General features: G+C 46.7%; 5 protein-coding genes and 1 non-coding gene across 6 annotated transcripts; 2 read left to right on the forward strand and 4 right to left on the reverse strand.

The window, feature by feature from the left end:
- Positions 1–1137: 1137 nt before the first annotated feature.
- On the forward strand, positions 1138–2568 carry C8R40DRAFT_1155311 (tubulin binding cofactor C-domain-containing protein). The gene is made up of 4 exons (XM_046229598.1): positions 1138–1323; positions 1374–1525; positions 1576–1995; positions 2053–2568. The coding sequence occupies exons 1-4, from the start codon at positions 1242–1244 to the stop codon at positions 2350–2352; spliced, it is 954 nt and encodes a 317-aa protein (XP_046080614.1). The 5' UTR covers positions 1138–1241; the 3' UTR covers positions 2353–2568.
- A 1-nt stretch (position 2569) lies between these two features.
- Positions 2570–4762, reverse strand: C8R40DRAFT_1130637 (uncharacterized protein). Its single transcript, XM_046229178.1, has 7 exons — positions 4429–4762; positions 4264–4376; positions 4065–4194; positions 3553–4005; positions 3410–3500; positions 3125–3349; positions 2570–3069 (listed from the first exon to the last, which is right to left on the reverse strand). The coding sequence occupies exons 1-7, from the start codon at positions 4650–4652 to the stop codon at positions 2728–2730; spliced, it is 1578 nt and encodes a 525-aa protein (XP_046080615.1). The 5' UTR covers positions 4653–4762; the 3' UTR covers positions 2570–2727.
- Positions 4763–5331: 569 nt separating this feature from the next.
- C8R40DRAFT_1074038 (uncharacterized protein) lies at positions 5332–8239 on the reverse strand (the record flags this gene model as incomplete). Its single annotated transcript, XM_046226665.1, has 3 exons — positions 5332–6614; positions 6672–8008; positions 8064–8239. The coding sequence occupies 3 exons, from the start codon at positions 8237–8239 to the stop codon at positions 5332–5334; spliced, it is 2796 nt and encodes a 931-aa protein (XP_046080616.1).
- A 1306-nt stretch (positions 8240–9545) lies between these two features.
- On the forward strand, positions 9546–9647 carry C8R40DRAFT_t265. Its single transcript has one exon. It is a non-coding gene; the product is annotated as a tRNA-Met (tRNA).
- Positions 9648–12350: 2703 nt separating this feature from the next.
- C8R40DRAFT_995106 (uncharacterized protein) lies at positions 12351–12568 on the reverse strand (the record flags this gene model as incomplete). The annotated part of the gene is made up of 2 exons (XM_046236760.1): positions 12351–12430; positions 12481–12568. Coding segments are annotated over 2 exons (168 nt in total), but the record flags the coding sequence as incomplete, so codon positions are not given.
- A 1878-nt stretch (positions 12569–14446) lies between these two features.
- On the reverse strand, positions 14447–15093 carry C8R40DRAFT_1130655 (uncharacterized protein). The gene is made up of 2 exons (XM_046229179.1): positions 15041–15093; positions 14447–14993 (listed from the first exon to the last, which is right to left on the reverse strand). The coding sequence occupies exons 1-2, from the start codon at positions 15069–15071 to the stop codon at positions 14635–14637; spliced, it is 390 nt and encodes a 129-aa protein (XP_046080618.1). The 5' UTR covers positions 15072–15093; the 3' UTR covers positions 14447–14634.
- Positions 15094–17179: the final 2086 nt, after the last annotated feature.

A 17179-nucleotide genomic window follows, 5' to 3' on the forward strand; every position in this document is an offset into this window, starting at 1 on the left:
ATGGGTGAGTCTGATTGGAAATGCGAGCCCCGCTTTCTTGGCCCTAGAATGGCAACCAAGTGCACTGCATCAGATTGGATCTAGTACAGTCTAGTTTAGCAAGGCACAGCCTGGGGCAGGGATACAGTATAGGATACAGTGTGTTCGCGAGGTTTAAAAAAATTGGACTTGGTTCCATGTGACATCTTGGCACGGAAGCTCATCCACAGCAGAGAGCAAAAATATGTTGGTACATAGCAGGGACGGCGAACAAGGAACGAGAGCAAATGACATGGTACTCGGGCAAGATTATGCAAGAAAGTAAACGGGTGAGTACGTACAGAGCTGAGATTAGTGACTAGTATTATGAATCAGAAGGGAGAGGGTGTGAACTTGAACGGATTTTTTGACAATTCTTCGAAGGGCCTTGAAAATCTTGACTCTTGAACATCCAGTAAAGAGTGAAACCAGGAGAACACCACGATTGGCCTAATTTCGGAGGCACGGCAGGTATAACCCACATAGATAAGAAGAGTCTATGCAACGAAGCGCAACTCGGAAGCCTAACGAAGCCTCAAGTCTTGATGCCATTTTTGAAGATATTTTCTTTTCGAGTTCACATTCTCGTGATCGTCGTTGATTTCAAGTTCGTAGCCGAGATGGGCTGTTGATCCAGAAGATAAGAGAGATCCAAACCCGAGAAGACAAGTATTTAACGGTGGGGACTGCGCTGATTTGGAAGGTGTGTAGGAACCGGATCGGTGCCACAAATACTGGCGGTACTGGTGAGGTTGGGATTGATACGTCGACAGGTAGTAAATCCATCACAGAGGTTACAAGGCCACGAAACTAATCCTCAGGTTGTCCGGAAGATCAGCGAATCCCTGAGTAACGCAGACGATCTAGAGAGCTCTGCTCAGAGCCTCAGCTGGAGGTGAAAGTAATTCATTCCAGCGACAAATCATGTTCTACCTTCGTAGAATCGTCTGAAGCAGCGTGTCTGTCTTGTCTTGTTTTGCATAGCATTGAGAAAATGCTGATACAGTTGGGCGATAACTTTGTCGTAAATTCTGGTAGTTGTTGGATGGTCTAGAACCCATAATATAGGCGCGCGCGTGAAATCTCCCACGACACCTTGACGGGCGCTAAAATTGTTACACTCGTCGACCATAGCTAGTGGCGAATCGTCCGCTGGTCTAGCCTGGAATTTTATAGATAGATTTAACGTCCCAACACCCTCTCGCGCACCCTAACAGCACTTTATGGCAGACCCACAACTTGTGGATGGATCTAGGTGGAATTTCTCCCAAACTTTCCTAAACGACTTTCAATCCCTACGCTCAGGTGGTTCAGCTTTTCCGTAGTCTACTCCGGACAGTGACTCATAAATACAGACTTGCAAACGCGTATCCAGCAGGCCAATCAGTCTGTCTCGATTTCGAAGCAGACACTCGATGGTTTAAATCTTCAACTAGCAGAATTATCCAAAAGTATTGTTGATGCAACTGGATCTATTCCAAAATTTGATCAAAGGAACTGCGAAAATGTGAGCGATTGATATATGCAGATGCGCTTCAATCTGATTTATTGATGAAGCAACTGAAAGAGATCGAGCAAAGTCTTGAGGGACTCCGAAAGGCTTCGGCGCCGGCCTCGAAATTCGCGTTCAAGAGAAAGGCTAGAGAGGCGGTACAATCTTCGCCCAACGTGTCAACGCCGTCCATGAAAGCCAGTGCTGCACCAACGTCCTCACTAACTTTATCTTCATACACGATGAAACTTGTCACACCGGATGATTTACCAGACCCCGAAACAGTTGCTCCAGAGCTACGTTCCGAATTGAGTATACACGATTTGGATTCCTGCATTCTTAATTTGATCAACGCGAAACAACACGAAATCTCAGCGTTGCACATCCGCAATGTTAAAAATTCGATCCTTCTTCTTCCGGCTCTCGATGGCAGCGTCATATTGCATGATCTGATAAATTGCATCGTCGTAGTGAAGTGTCATCAGGTGAGCAGTGAAAGTTCATCTCCAGCCATCGTACCGCCTACTAACTTCGGAGAACAGTTTAGAATGCACTCATCAAAGAGCATCGACGTCTACCTTTCTATCCAATCAAATCCCATCATCGAGCACTGTCACAGCATCCAATTTGCACCATATCCTGCTACCTTTTCCCCAACGATCGTCCAACACAATTCTGACGTTTCAGTGCAGGACTTCTCGCATATAAAATCCACGCCGTCTCCCAACTGGAACGTTCTAGATGAAAGGGCCAGGAAATTACCCGAAGATTGGCAGTCGATTTCAGCCGTAAGCGCAACAGACGTTGAGCGGATTTTACAGAAATGTTTGCCCAGCGTGTGATATGAGCATTTTGATCTATGGGTTACTCAGAATGAGCGATGTACTTATGGGATAGATAAATTTGCCCTTGGAGGTCGAAGAGGGCATTTTCCTCGTAGTCATTGCGGATATTAGCTCATATGTACGGTCGTTCCTCCATCATTTAAAACCAGTGGAACAAAAAACCGGTTCGTCAAATTATCATATTCCGCATGTTCTTGATGCACACAAGCCGGTACATACATATTTCAGACGTTGCAATTGATTGCTGTTCGAGTACTCTCATCCTATTACAACAACATAAACAGAATCAACAGTGTATTGTAGAAATAAATTATTGAGAAAAAGAAGACAGCCGCCCAAACTTTCGTCATAGGAGGCCTACGTACCCAGATATCAGCACCGAATGAAGTTGCCCACAATCATGCTGGGTATGCCCCACTTATCCCTTCTAATCGTGAATGAGAAACAGCAATTAACCAAGCCCTCCTCGGTTGAGGTGAGAACAGGACCCGCATTAGACGATGCCGTCGGATGAAGGGTGAGCGAAGCACCAGGCCCTGAGGACGAGGAAGTGCTAACGCCTGCAACACCTGCTCCCATCACACCTGAAGCGGAAGACCCTACGGGACCATTACGCGGCGAATTGGGGCTGATATTGAGCTGGGGCTTGTACCGTAGCACACAAGAAGTGAGGACGGCTTTTTGAGATGAGTCGAAAGCAACATGACCGTATTTCTAGTGAGGGATAATTAGAAGTCAGCGTCAGAGAGCATTCTTTCAACCGACAGACCTCCCAATAATTGACCGCACTTTCTTCCGCCATTAATTCATATATACATAGCTTTCCGTCTCTTAGTAGATAACCATTTATCCCGACTAATTCAGAGAATTCTCTGTTTCCTTTGTATATCTCGCCAGTTCGCCGCCAAAGACATGCAGGAACCCCCATTGCAGAGAACACACGATCATAGTCCAGTAAGAGCCGTTCAAATGCCTCTTCGATGAAGACGAGATCCTGAGGAAGTGAAAGAAAAATCGAGGAAGCCCACACAATGATATTCATGGTGATACTTACTATATCTCGCAATGATTGTGCTACAGCTCGAAATTTGGGTCGTAAAACTGAGAGTGGTTGTAAAATTTGTTGCTTTGACTCTTGAGAAACGCTGGAATTCATTGAGCAAGAGGTAAGCATTTGATGTTGAACAATACACAAACTTGCGATCCATCCATCTCGATAATCGAGCGTAGCCTTTCACATAGTTATATGGTTTTAACAATCCCGCTTCGTATTTACTCCTGATAACCCAACTTAAACGCTCGTCTCTGGATCCAGATTCTTGATCTGCCGCAGTGAGTAAAAATTTCTCGGTTTTGGTAGCCGCAGGAAGAATTGTCGCCGGATCTGGCGCTTGTGTCTCTGGAGCTTTTTCGCCTTCACTAGTCGAAGGGTCATCTGAATTTGACGATGGTGAAGTTTCTTGATTAGAATTTGAGTTGGTTGAAGCTGATTCTGTGGTGCCAGATATTGTTGTAGCCGTCGCTGACCCATTTGTCGGAATAGTATATGTATTGGTCGTGAACGAGCTTGTTCCGGAACCCAATAAAGCAGAGGAAACACTTTGAGGAGCTCCGAAGAATGAATTGTCATCGAGGGTTTCTAAAAAGTCCCTGTTCGTGCAAAGATAGGATATTAATCCCATGCATTGTGGTAAATGCTCATAACGCACGTTAAAACAGAAAATTCATTTCCTAGAGTATCCGAGCGATACATGAAAGGTGATTGGGAAACCATGGGCCAAGAAGACGCAGAAACACCGCCTGTGGTCGGTGTGGGTTGATGTCGATTCGTGGTCGCAGCTGTAGATGCATACATTGTTGCTAGAGATCCATAGAAAAACAAAGACCATGAAAAGGTAAACGGCTTACTTGTACTGAATCCTGGGGTGGAAGGGTTTGTAGCTGGGGGAATGTCCGGAGGCTGATTATCGGATTTAGGTCGACGATCATCGTGACATAGATGTCCTATCTCCCTCTTGATGCTGAACAGGATATTGAGTCTGAAAATAAGAAATTATGACAACAGTGATGTACCATCTCTGACAGGGCCTTCCTTCGTCGCAAGTCATATGGCTTCTTCTGCAATATAAGCATGCATGATTGACCTTTCTTCTTCTAACTGTTTTCTTCTTCCGTGAACCGATTCCCGACTCCTCTATACCTGCATCATCGTCCACTGATACCGAGCCAGATCTCGCAGCGGCCATTCCCTCGGCAAAGGAGCTCCCAGCGCTAACAGTCACCAAAATGTTTGACATCGAAGAACCAGCTTCCTACTGATTTTGGTCGTGTGCTCTGAGTGACGGAACAAAAGTGAATGTCGACAGAATCAACGCTCAGCAGATGGGGAGGTAAAGGTGTGTAAGCCGGGCCGTACTTGCCCGTAGACTGTGACGTGCCTCAGATTTACCTCGGACATTACAACTACATGAACATGTACATTCTTGTATGTAGCAAATAGTGTTACTGTACAGTACTACTCTGTATCGCACTCGGCGACATATTTACAGCGTGGAGGAGCCGTCATGGTGCTACAGAAGTACTAGAAGAGGAGCCCAAGCAAAGGCCCCAGTCTAATAATGGTGGGGTGGCGAGAGACAGAGAGTGGCTAGAAATCAGTGGCGGCAAGAAATGAGCAGAATTATAGCAGAACCGATAATGAGCGGTGAGGGAATGGTGGCCAAGGCATATATGGTACGAAATCGGGCGCGACCCGATGATATTATGACAATGTAAAAGATGGGCGCGCAGAGAGCGATAGCATACTGTATAAACTAAAAAACAGACCAAGATAAGGAGTTGGGGAAGAAGATAAAGACATATAGACATAATAGACAATATAAACAAGGAACATAGTGATACTTTTTTTGGTGAAGGAAGAACAGATAGTCCATTTGGACTAAGCATGGTTTTGTCGAACTATAGATATCAGCAGAGTTATACTCCTGGCGTAGGATAGCCTAGGCGAGATTGATAGTTCGGAGTAGGGTGGCTTCCATTCGTTGCTTGTGGTGTGAACTGTTGAGTTTGCTGGTACTGATGCGCTGGTGTTGAAAGGGGCTGGGACGAAGGGGTTGGTGCAAACTGCTGTGTCGGCTGGTAGCCCGGTGTGGCAGTAGCAGGAACCTCCCCTTGAGTCGCAGGGGCATAAGGCATCGGCATCGGCGGGAACGTGGTAGTCACAGGTGTACTGGTCCTACTCGCGCTGACGCTTGAAGCGCGGCTGGGAGGCTTTGAAGATGAGCCTGCTGCTCCTCGGACTTTTCTCCCCTCTCTCTCTGTACCTCCAACGCGACCTGCAGAAGGATATGCAGTGCTAACTACGGAGCCCACAGATCCTGTCCCGGTGTTCAGACCTTTATTCTTACCGGCACTCTTATCTCCCCGCTGAGCTAAGCACTCATGCTTCCCGCTAGCTAGCCACTGTAGCCCAATTACACCATGATCTCCAGAGTGCATATAATGGTAGCGAAGACCATTCATGTTTTTGTAACGGCGAGGGCAGTCGCCAACACCACAAGCGTAAGGCTTGAGTTGACGTTCGGCCTCGGCTTCAATTGCCAGAAGCTCCGAAGGAGGAAGAGAAGACAATGTAGAACGGAGCGAAGTAAGTGAATCAGCAGCGGAGGTGTTATTGGAGGTGGCCGAAGTGGAAATAGGGGTAAGCGCATTGATAAGTGACGATGAGGAAGCATTCGCATTTGGTATGCGGTTTTGGGAGACGGCTTGACCATATGAGTTGGACCGATTCAAAGATGTTTCTTCACCGTCTTGGTAAGTACCTTCGGCGTAACCCGAGGTCGCAGTTGTAGGACTGCTCAAGCTTAACGCGGAACTTAGGGCAGTACTTAACGATGACGGTGTAGGGATGAAATTATTCGCTCCAGTAAAATGTGAACCAGACGAAGGAGCCACTGGGGAGCTTAAGGCAGAGCTAGGGTTGCTACCCCCTGTAGAGACGACTCCAGTATTCACACTTAGAGCAAGAGTGAAAGGCGAGCTCAATGAGGAGGGTGTGACCGGAGTTGCCATTCCACTTCTAGGCGTGTTAGCACCGGATGAAGAGGCCGAGGGAGACGGGTTCACATTCGCGGAATCTTCTTGGGGTGTCTGCTGTTGTTGCTGCTGTTTACGCTTCCGCTCCAGGATGGCCTGGACGTGTTCCATGTCTTTGGGAGGAGCGAAATTGCAGGATCCATGAGTAATATGATATTTAAGACCTTCGAGATAAAACATTATTACATATGCTGAGATGAGCTGTAAGTCGATGAACATACCATTGGCTTGCTTATAGCTTTTGTTACAGTTTGGCTTGGGGCACTTGAAGGGCTTGCTCTGTAATAATCCACTGCCGCCTCCACCGGTAGGTGGTCGACCGATCCTCGGAACCGGTTTAGCGGTGTCGACAGGAATACCAGATGAGGCAGTATTTGTCGATGCAACGGGAGTGGTGGAATCGTCAAGAGGATTGCCAGTATATTGACCCTTGCCTTTCGTATTTGTAGCTTTAGCAGATAGTGTCTTATTTGTAACCTTCTCTTTCTTTACCTCCTTCTGCACGTCATAGACCGGTTGAGAAACTTCTTTTTCTTGATCCTCTATGTCAATGTCAAATTCAGCATCGGCGTCTTCATCGTCGGCTCCGTCTCCAGGATGAGACTGTGGACTTGACGGCGTGGAAAATAGCATCGCAGGCTGGACACAACCCATATCCACGGTGCCATTTTCGGAGCCCACAGACTCTCCTTCGGGATAATTGTACCCATAAGGATTCTGATAATGGAAGTTTCCGCCAAATCCACCTATGCCCAGGCCTCCGTTCATTCCGATGTTACCCATGTACGTCATGTCGACACCACCGGGCATCCCGTGACTATGAGCCCAAGCTCCAGTTCCGCCTGGCGGTGGCGGCCCAGTTATGAAGGGAGAATGTACAACTGGCCGGGAGGATGACGATGAAAAGCCTGGGAGGTTCAATGCCAGATTCGGGCGTTGAACAGAGCTAGCGTCATTTGTGATGTTTTGGGGGTTCTGAGTTGACGTAGGAGCATTGGTCGTGTTATGCAAGGAGTTTTGTTGACGAGGGCTCGGAGGCGATGAAGATGGTAATGACTTTTGACTTTTAACACCCGGATACCCTCCTGGGTAGGCTGCGGCCAGACTATTGTGAATTAAATTACTGGGCGATGAGTACGTAGATAATGGTGTAGCCAACAGAGTTTCCGGTGGAGACGGCGTAGAAGTGGGGGAAGAGGGCATCGAAGAGGCCGCAGATGCAGTAGCAGAAGGAAAAGGGGTTTCGAGTTCCATGTCGTCAGGATCAACGGGTCCTCCTCCTTGATGCATCGACTGCTGTTGATTCTGCAGCTGATTAGACGGCATAGGCTGTGGAACACCACCGGCATCGATGATTTGGGGCTCGAATGGCACTGAGATGTGCGCTTGAGGAGCACCGCCACCTGGTTGGTCGATACATACGACGTGAATGTCTTCAAAGTGCTCCAGGAGTGCATGAAGGTCAGTAAGATGGAGGCCACAACAAGTATAGTTCCTGCAGAGTTCATCCTGAAACTCGAATAGCCTCAGTGCATTGGAAACTGCTGGGTCTCGATGACTGAAACGTACTGGTAAGCGAGGTAGTCAGGAACACAATTAGAGGGGCCACTCACATATCCATCGGACTTCCCATAGTGACTGAGCCCACAGAGCCTGGGTAGCCTAGTAGTCTACTGTTGTAAGAGCCCACTGCGCTGCGGTAGCTCATAGGAGAGCCCAAGAAGTGCCGAGTATATGAAGCAGGGTTGAACGAACCCCCATCACCAGATGTATACGAGCCGGAGGCCATGTTTATATCCTGTGAATTGTTATAAGCGTTTCTGCCATGGCCACCAAGAGATATCGGTTGAGTTGCTGTTGTGGCCATATAAACGATATAATCAGAGGATAGATGGTAGATATACAGATAGAAGAAGGATGCGGATGGAAGTAGGGAAGTAAGGTTATACCAGCATCCGCATCAACCTTACATCAACCAATTAGTAAGTTAGCACGCGGAAAATTCCGAAACGGAGCCCGGATCCGGTGCACTGTTTTGCCGTCGACCTTCATCGACATTTCTCTACGTCCCCCTCCTGCTAGTTCCTTTGGAAGTTATGCCAAAGGTGCTCAGAGCCTCCTCATGAGAATCTCCCCTGTACGCCTCTCAAAGTTAAGATCACTGATGATTATTGAGTCGCATCACTATCTATCGCATTCAATGTTTGCATATGCTTTTCCTCCTTTTGAGGTTCACGTTCTCCCTGTCGCCGAAAGACCGACTCTCTCCCCAACTGGCCCCGCAGCTCTCGGACGCGAACCAAAGATGTTTGACTCCGGCAGGTCCCACTTACGCAGCAACTCTGGCGATCCGGGAAATGTTCTACCGTTCTAATATAATCAACTTCGACCACGCATACCGGTATGCATAAATCATCTCCCCCTTTTGGCCTTAACATCTATCATCATATCCTTCCTACGATTTGCTACTACATTCATTCCTTTATTGAGGATGTTCTTGTTCTTCGCTAGTCTCGGACCGTAAAGCCTAAGATGAGTGGAAATTCGTTCACTTGTGGGAACCGTTCGACATATTGAAAACATCCACCAATAACTATCAAAAGCAGCTTGGATGGTTGTGCTCGCAGCTTATCCTTACTAGATAAGTTCCACCACGACTAGCAAATTATAACGGCTTCCTTAGCTCAGTCGGTAGAGCGCCAGTCTCATAGTTGATTATGAGCAGTGTGTTTTCTACATTGCTATGAAGCCATGTACTTGTTGAAAATGCATATTGTGTACCAAAAGTGCGTAGAGCTCGAAGTTCGTTGGGTTTTCAATGGTGAATTCACACTCCCCCCGCAGGACATGAACACTCCGAGGACAAATTGTTGGTCTCGCAAGCTGAATGAGGGATTTGAGGAGCTGAAGGCTCTTAAACACTCTTTCGCAATCACGCTATCTCAGTGTCCGCATTTCCACTATCATACAAACTGCAACCCTGCTAGTGAGAGAATTGAATGCCTTTAAAGTCCAGACAAACATATGGTAGATAACTTCGGACAGATTTCAATAAAAGTATTGAATAAAAATGCATACCTTTGCGCAACAGTATAGCTTCCTTGGCTCAGTTGGCTAGAGCGCGAGTCTCATACTACTGTATGCGGGGCATCAATCCCACAATCTCGAGGTCGCAAGTTCGAGCCTTGCAGGGAGCAATTGCTTTCTTTTGCTTCTTGTTCTTACTTTTTAGAAGCGAAATAAAAGTTTTTGGAGACCTGTGGAAAATCGTAAATTTGCAAATCCGTAACTTCGAAGAAAAAAATCAGGTCACGTGGAGCTATTGCTATTGGTAGATCACATGCACATGAGAGCTACGTACTGGAAAAAGTTAAAATTACCAGTGGCACATTCTAACTTACATGCCCTCCTATTTTCAGTTTACAATTATCATTTCAATGCCTCTCCGATAAGTTCGAGCCTTGCAGGGAGCATGTATTTTTCTTTTTTAGTCTGACCTTTGCCGCACAAATATTGTGTGTGGGTTGGAACTTGGGGGACGTGTAGAGTATTTTTTCAGAAATTTCAAAAGAATTCCGCCATCCTCGTCCGAAATAGTGTCACTGAAACCGAAAATTCAGCGACATTTAGGCCACTCTGCCGGACAGGGTTTATTCGGTGTGTAGGAGCTTCAAGGGGCCTTTGATCAAATTTATAAAGCTGTTTACAAAAGTCTAATCAACGAGGTAAGAGACTTGAGCTTTTCTCTCTCTCCTCTCACCGCAAGTTCGAGTCTTGCCGGGAGCAGGTTGCTTATTTCACTATGGAAAACGTTGATCACAATGTTCGCCCAAAATGCTTCCATTTATTTGATGTCATGTAATAAATATTATTAAAATCAGGCAAGGTCAAAGCTGTAAATATCAAGATATATGCGGTCATTGCGGTCAAGAGTCAGCACATATTCCAGGACATCGAGGTAAGCAGTAGTTTTGGGTGACATGTCGGGGTTATACATCTTCACAGGCGGCAGGGCCAGTACAAGTAGTGACCCCAAGATGAAATCATGTGCAAGTCATGTCATCGATAAGTGAACGCTAATCATAACAACAGACATTCGACATGGAAAGTGTAGACTGTAGAAGCGCCATGTAATGATTCTGATTGATAGCACTTCCCACTCACGCCAGCTGTCGCCGCCAATCGTGAGCTTCGAGTTGGGGGCCAATTTCATGATATGAGGCACCTTCAACGGAGCTTGAGGGTACTTACAGCTTACTGCACGCATGCAAGTTAACAGCTGACTGTGTTTGACGCGCGCCACAGGTACTGGCCTTCAAAGATGTATTTCAATAGCTCGTGCAAGGACAGAGAAAGCGTATGAAGCTTCATACAGGTACAAAAAATCATGCGACCCTCAGAAATTGGTTGGAGCAGCCTCAAATTGGTCAGAATGCACCGGTACGTCTCGGGGCAGAAGGTGATTTGCAACCGAGGCTCCAAGAATAGCGAACTGCGAGACAGACTGTAGTAGACTGTTGTGGGGTTCTAGTTGACGGAGAAATTTCCCTTGCATCAATATTAAATTTGTTCGTTATCGATGTTGGATCACCCGTGGCATGAAGCTTAAGCCTGTGTAGGCGACAGCCAATCCAGTTTGCTCGAGTAATGCACAGACCCTCAGGGATAACTACCGGAAAGTCCCAGAACAGAATGTTTTTATGCGCCGTTGGAAGGTTGGGCCGGGATGGCGATGGCGATGGAATTCCTTCAGACGTCCACATGTACACTCCGCATGCTGTATACACAGGTATACACCCGCAGTCACTTATTCGAACCGATTCTCCGCCGCCCGGAATTTTCTGCAACAGAAAAAGATTCAGAAAAATCACCGTCGGTGTATAACAAGATGCGCAAGGTGACTAGGGTTGACTAGGAGGCGAACTGGGGCGACCAAGGTCTAACGTCAAAGGCTGGTCTAAGTACATCTGGGTGGATTTGCAAAATAATACAAAAAATACATGCGATACATTTGATGATAATATACAGCCCAAAGCATTGCGAAGAGCGAGGGAATCCATGGTCCAAAAAGTGTAGCGAAAGCAATGGCTTACTGCGACTCTACATCAGGTAGCATTGAAGCGTCTATGTAAAACAACCGCAATTGAAGCACACGGTACGCGCTGATACCCGCTTCGAATGATTACATAAGTGATTGATTGTCATCATAGAATTCCATAATGGTTAGGAATATGACCATACGGGGACGAAAATCTCGAAGGACTCAAGTCTCAAGGATACCAAAATTGGAAAAGGATCTGCGTTGATCTGCGTCACCGACGGAAAGCGTTCGAGGGAGAAGTGCCCTGAAACCCGGTCGGGGATGTACCTGATATGGCAGATCCTAGAGACATAGGCGAGGAGGGAGGTGAGGAATTCGACGAAGTCGAACAAGGTCGTGATGGAGGGGGGAGAGAGCGAATATCAGACTGTTTGTATCGATAAGGCAGACTGTGGCTTGAATAGCGGTCATTAAAATCCGATACCGGCTGAAGTCGATAAGGAGAAAGTCCCCGATGGGAGTACAACGGATTTGGACAACCATCTTCGTCCATGAGTTCATCCTCTTCAAGTAATGACTCGGCATCTGACTCTTCGGAAGCTTCGCTCATGCTCAGAGCAAATGATTCACTCTTAGTATGACTTTGTGTGAGAAATCCGAAGGAAACGTCCCGTTGTACCGAACCGCGTGTCTCGTATGAGGGAGGATGCATGGGAATGTCCGTGCGTAAACCTGTGGAAGATCTAGCACGGCTGGAGGTATTCACGGGGGGTGAAACACTAACACGACGTTTCCGTCTACGAATAGAGGCGGTCATGTTGGCGTCCTCTTTATTCTGCGACCGATTATTTAGAGGATTCGTGTGGTTCCTGTAGTGCCTGCGCATATTCGAGTTGACATTAAACTCTCGACCGCAATTAGGATACGGGCATCGAAACGCTAAAGATGAACATCAGATAGGTGATGAATATTGAATGGCCATGACTTACGAGTGGCACCTGTGTGGGTATTCATGTGGATACGGAGGCTACTCGGGCGGTTGAATCTTTTGTGGCAAGTGTTGCATACGTGTTTTTTGTCGTCGCCATCATCGGATACTTCATCTGAAGAATAAGTGACGGGGTCTGAATCTGACGGCAACGATGAAGGTGCATGAGGATGAGACGTCCTCGCAGAAGCCAGAGACGGTTGAATTGAGGAAGAGCCACTAGCTGGTCCTGGCAAAGGACTGGGGTTTACACGAAACACGGGGGCAGAACTGTTGGAATGGTCTGACACTCTGCTAGGACCTGGAGTGGCAGATGGCCGGTTCGATAGTGTGGCGCTCGACGCGATGTGCAGCAGGGATGCAGATGAAGGGTCTGAGCGTAGCACATCGAAAGAATATATCTGAGAGTTAGTGCGCGAGTCGTTCAGGTGGAGTTCCCGATGTAAGTGGTGGGGTATGTGCGAGTGCTGTGAAGGCTGTCAAAGAAAGTTGTGAGAAAAGGGTGACATAGGCATGCAGTAGAAGAAATCGCCACTGACAAAAGCATTGGATGTGGTTTTAGGTATTCCTAGCCGATAACTGGGAGAGATTTTGAGGAGATGTTCTGAAGTTAGAACGAGGTCAACACGATGAACCACGCGTAGAGAACACAAGACACAAGACTTACCCGGGAACATCTCATGGATGCTGGGAAGAGATACGGACAAGGGGGGAGCAGAGGTGGCAGCCATTTAGATGAACGAAGAACACGGATAGTCAATAGTGGGTGGGTAGCCAACGATCATAAGGATCTACTCTTTATACCGTAGCGGGTATACAAAAAGAGACCGAAGGCCCCGAACTTTAAGGCACTTAGCGCTCTCATTTCCTCCGGATCGTGATCTAATTGTAGCTAGTCAAGTCCTTTTATCCCGAGGGAATAGAGACACGTTTTATAGAAACTACGTACGTTTCGCTGTTCTTCTGGCAATTTGGAAGGTCCAAGCCACTCAAACGTAAATTGAGGAGGTGTTAACAGGTGTTAACCCGAGGCGCTGTGGTGGATGAAGGATCGGCGTGAAAGAGGCTACAGCTGAAAAAGGCAACACGCCTCATGCAAACTTTTGCAACGTAGGCATTAAAATAAGTTGAGTACAGAAAAGAATTACAGACCTGACATAATATTTATTCATCACCTGCATACATATATCGTTTCTGGTCAAGTCATCTGCATTCAAACATATGTCAGTTTTCATTACTTGTTATGGAATTTACCAAGAAAGGAAATAGGCGACAAGGATTTGCGATACGTGGAATCAGGACCAATTGAAACCGCGGGGATGGACCTGCCAGTGCGATGGACCGATGGCCAACTGCTTGCATGAAGTTCTTCATGAAAAGTCTTCGAAGGTTCACGTGTAGGAGTCGCAGGGAAGCAACTTCTTCCGCTGTCCACAAGAGGAACGCAGGCTCAATCTGAACCGTCGGACTTGCTTCATTACATGTGAGTATAGATGTGAGTAGTAACGGGAAATCGGCTGATATTCTTAGCCGTTGGAGCGTTGAGGAATTTGACGCAGCCCGGCCGCATACCTACATACGATTCCGTTCATTGTTGAAGCTCTTGAGATGATGTTTGAGGGTATTCCATGGACAAGGGTCGAATTCTTTGCATACCATGGAATATTCAAAGCAAAATACCCTGAATTTACCTGAATTGAATAAATTTGAGACAAATCGCCGAGAATGCATGATTCTCTTCTGTAATGGATTTCCAGGGCATTTTCATCACGGTCTGTAGTTCCGCACTAGATACCTGCCTCGTTCTCGAACTTCTGGCGTCTGAATTCTATTTGTTTGTAGCAAGAGCCTTTATTATGTGGCCCGAAGTCTTCGCTCAAGAGAGATCGACAAAGAGAGAACAAATTTCCCAACGTTGAACTAGTGGCGGTAAATTTGAGAATGACCTCATTCCTATCATAACCTCTGCTGGCATTTGTGTGATGAACTATATAATGATACATTATAGCCACTCTTTAGACGAAGGCCAAAGTGGGTCATACTGTGGATGAGATTGGCGTGGGCTACAGAAAACAACCTTCTCTTCCATTAGTTCGGGACGGCAATCCTGACGATACACTTTATCTGCCGATCAGCCTAAACAATTTTCCTTGGACTACGCGGACCCACGATCTTGGACAAAAAAACCGGCGTATACACTGTTGGTGGTGTTGGGAGACCTATTCAAGCATCGCCGGGAGCAAATCGCGAATACAAGGTTCACCTTAGTCCCGACTTGGGAGGAGTGCTTACTTACTCGAGTACAAACGTTCACGATGGCCTTCCTATAAGATTTTCGGTTTCGGACGAAAGAGACTCGATTTATACGCAGCGCAATTGAACAGGTTTTCCAGAAGTACTCTGATCTTACGATACAGAGAATAACACGATAAAGTCGGGCAACGAGAGTGGGTCCTAAATGGAGAGGGGACATGGGCTCACAACAACAAAACGGACACACAACGGTGGTCATCGGTGAGCCGTGACACAAAACATACCTTCTATGTTCCGATAAGCCCAAGATAAAGCCCATGCCTCTGCCATGAGGGACATTTCCGGATTAGCTACGAAACTCAAGCGTGCGTCGATCGGCGTATTAGCAAGGACGGTAGTATTAATGGGAGATCTTAAGTTTCCAATGGAGCTTTCGCGGCTCGAAAAGGATAGCTTCGAATCCAGGAACCCGAGGATTGTGCGCCATGTTGAGCTCGTACTGGTAAATTACTTATTGCACGAGCGCAGCGTTCAGTGAAGCTCAAAGCAGGTGAATGAACATATAACTTTTAACTCAAAGCTCACGATGAATGTGGCGCTGGAAAGTCATGCAGTCGCTATTCGCCGTAATAATTGAATTTGGACATCAGGTTCAAGTTCCCTGTAAAGCCACAAGGTAGAATTCAGTCAGGCTACCGATGACAATGGATGGAAGTGGTTCTTAGAGGAGTAATGTGATTACCCGTCTATCGAACAATCATTGCGGGTGCAGTGTATGCCAGTGATATGTATGGCCGCAGATTATCAGCCGCCCGAGCTCAAGACAAACAACGTCGATAAAGAAGAAATGTTTGTAATTCTAGATAGCGGTTTAAAAGATTTTCGTTACATGTGTCGCCTTCAAAAGAAGGGGGCTCACCCAAAGGATTCGGCAGAACATTATAACGCGCATACTGTACTCATGAAGAGGGCGAAGCTCTTCTGTTGTGATAACCGGATCGCTGTGTCAACTGGCGATCATCTCAAAAGAGCATACAGATATCATGGATCACTGCGTGAATTCGAATATGTTCACGGAGAGGTCTGAGGACTCCTTGATGAACATGACGAACAACCTGCATTTAAAGTTCCAGTATGATCGGTCATGCTGTATTTCGGATGGTATCAGCTTGTTGGCATTGGTATTCAGGAAACGCCGGAAGTGTAATATTTCGCACATGGATTGGATCTCCGGATCGCAAAAGGGAACACCGACCAATGTAGTTGAGTGGCCTGGAGGTTTCAAATTGGAGCACATCATCGCGTCAGCCTTGCGTTTGATGCCGTCTGCAGTTGCCAAAAAAATGGGTTGTTTATTGGAAGGTTACAGCCCATCTGGGAGGTAAAGACGACTGATTCATAATCAAGGAGTATGCCCTCAAAATAAGGATAATACTCACAAAGTGCCTCGGCTTTACAGTCCATACGATATGAGCCAATATGACATGCCTTGTCAGACTCTACTTTTTTCGAGATAGAGTAGAGCGAGGGTGAGTATATTGTTACTTGCTAATCTTACTGAAAGGAAAAATTGTCGCCGCAGCCTAGGACAGCTATTGAGCTTCTAGCAACAGAGTAATAACAACAGCATGGAGGGGCTGGGCACTATTGGTTCAAAGAGTATAGCGATCTATTTGAAGATTATCCACACTAGTGAGCGAACCATGCTGATTCCTAAGGGGTGTGGCGTTGCCAGCGTGCTAATGTACCTCTTCATAGGGACCGTATGTCCCTACTCCACTCTGTTGACTGCATTAAACTGTAATTAATTCACTTCAACAAGATCATGATACGAATCATATTCATTGGGTACACGACCAAGCATGCTTCAGTTCCGTCTGCAAGGCGCTGTCGTCCTAGCCAAATTTCGTTCTTCACAACGTTGAGTCCCCGCGGAATTAGAGTTTGCCCAAGCTAAGGTAGGCTGTCCACAATGAAACGACGCGAGTAGCACATGGATGCTCCGCCATTAGCATCGGATAATGACATGAGTTGCGGGAGGAGCTGCGGGAGGGATGGGAAGCAGTATTAAATTCGAACTTGCATAAAACTATGGCCTATACCAGGCCTATACTTCGTCCCAATTGTTGAATTGTATGGACCACGGCGTAAGAGAGGCCATCGCCGTCGCCGTCGCCTTGGGATTTACCGTTTGACAAGGAGAAACAGAGAGTCCTGAAGTTCCCTGAAGACTCAGAAGCGAGGCAAAAACGAGCGTATCGGGTAAACGGCAAAGTCCAATAAAAGTAGTCCGGGCCCGGTATTCCTATTGAAGAATTCAAATTTTTAGCTACTTCAAACGTTAATTGTAGGCTGTTAGATACCTGCCAAGTAAACGTGTAAGTGCCAGAGGCGGACGCAAACACTGTGTCACTGACCATGCACGAAGCGGAAATTTCGAAAGACTG

This window comes from Lentinula edodes, assembly GCF_021015755.1.
Source record: "Lentinula edodes strain Le(Bin) 0899 ss11 chromosome Unknown C8R40scaffold_54, whole genome shotgun sequence".
Lineage (NCBI taxonomy): Eukaryota > Fungi > Basidiomycota > Agaricomycetes > Agaricales > Omphalotaceae > Lentinula > Lentinula edodes.

Coding starts and splice junctions, on each gene's coding strand:
- C8R40DRAFT_1130655 (XM_046229179.1), bottom strand. CDS start 15,071: ATGTCCCTCATGGCAGAGGCATGGGCTTTAT. Junction 14,994..15,040: donor GGCAGAGGCATGGGCTTTAT/CTTGGGCTTATC, acceptor GTCACGGCTCAC/CGATGACCACCGTTGTGTGT.
- C8R40DRAFT_1155311 (XM_046229598.1), top strand. CDS start 1,242: ATGGCAGACCCACAACTTGTGGATGGATCTAGGTGGAATTTCTCCCAA. Junction 1,324..1,373: donor CTTTCAATCCCTACGCTCAG/GTGGTTCAGCTT, acceptor TCATAAATACAG/ACTTGCAAACGCGTATCCAG. Junction 1,996..2,052: donor TCGTAGTGAAGTGTCATCAG/GTGAGCAGTGAA, acceptor TTCGGAGAACAG/TTTAGAATGCACTCATCAAA.
- C8R40DRAFT_1130637 (XM_046229178.1), bottom strand. CDS start 4,652: ATGTCAAACATTTTGGTGACTGTTAGCGCTGGGAGCTCCTTTGCCGAG. Junction 4,377..4,428: donor GGAAGGCCCTGTCAGAGATG/GTACATCACTGT, acceptor TATCCTGTTCAG/CATCAAGAGGGAGATAGGAC. Junction 3,350..3,409: donor CACAATCATTGCGAGATATA/GTAAGTATCACC, acceptor TCACTTCCTCAG/GATCTCGTCTTCATCGAAGA.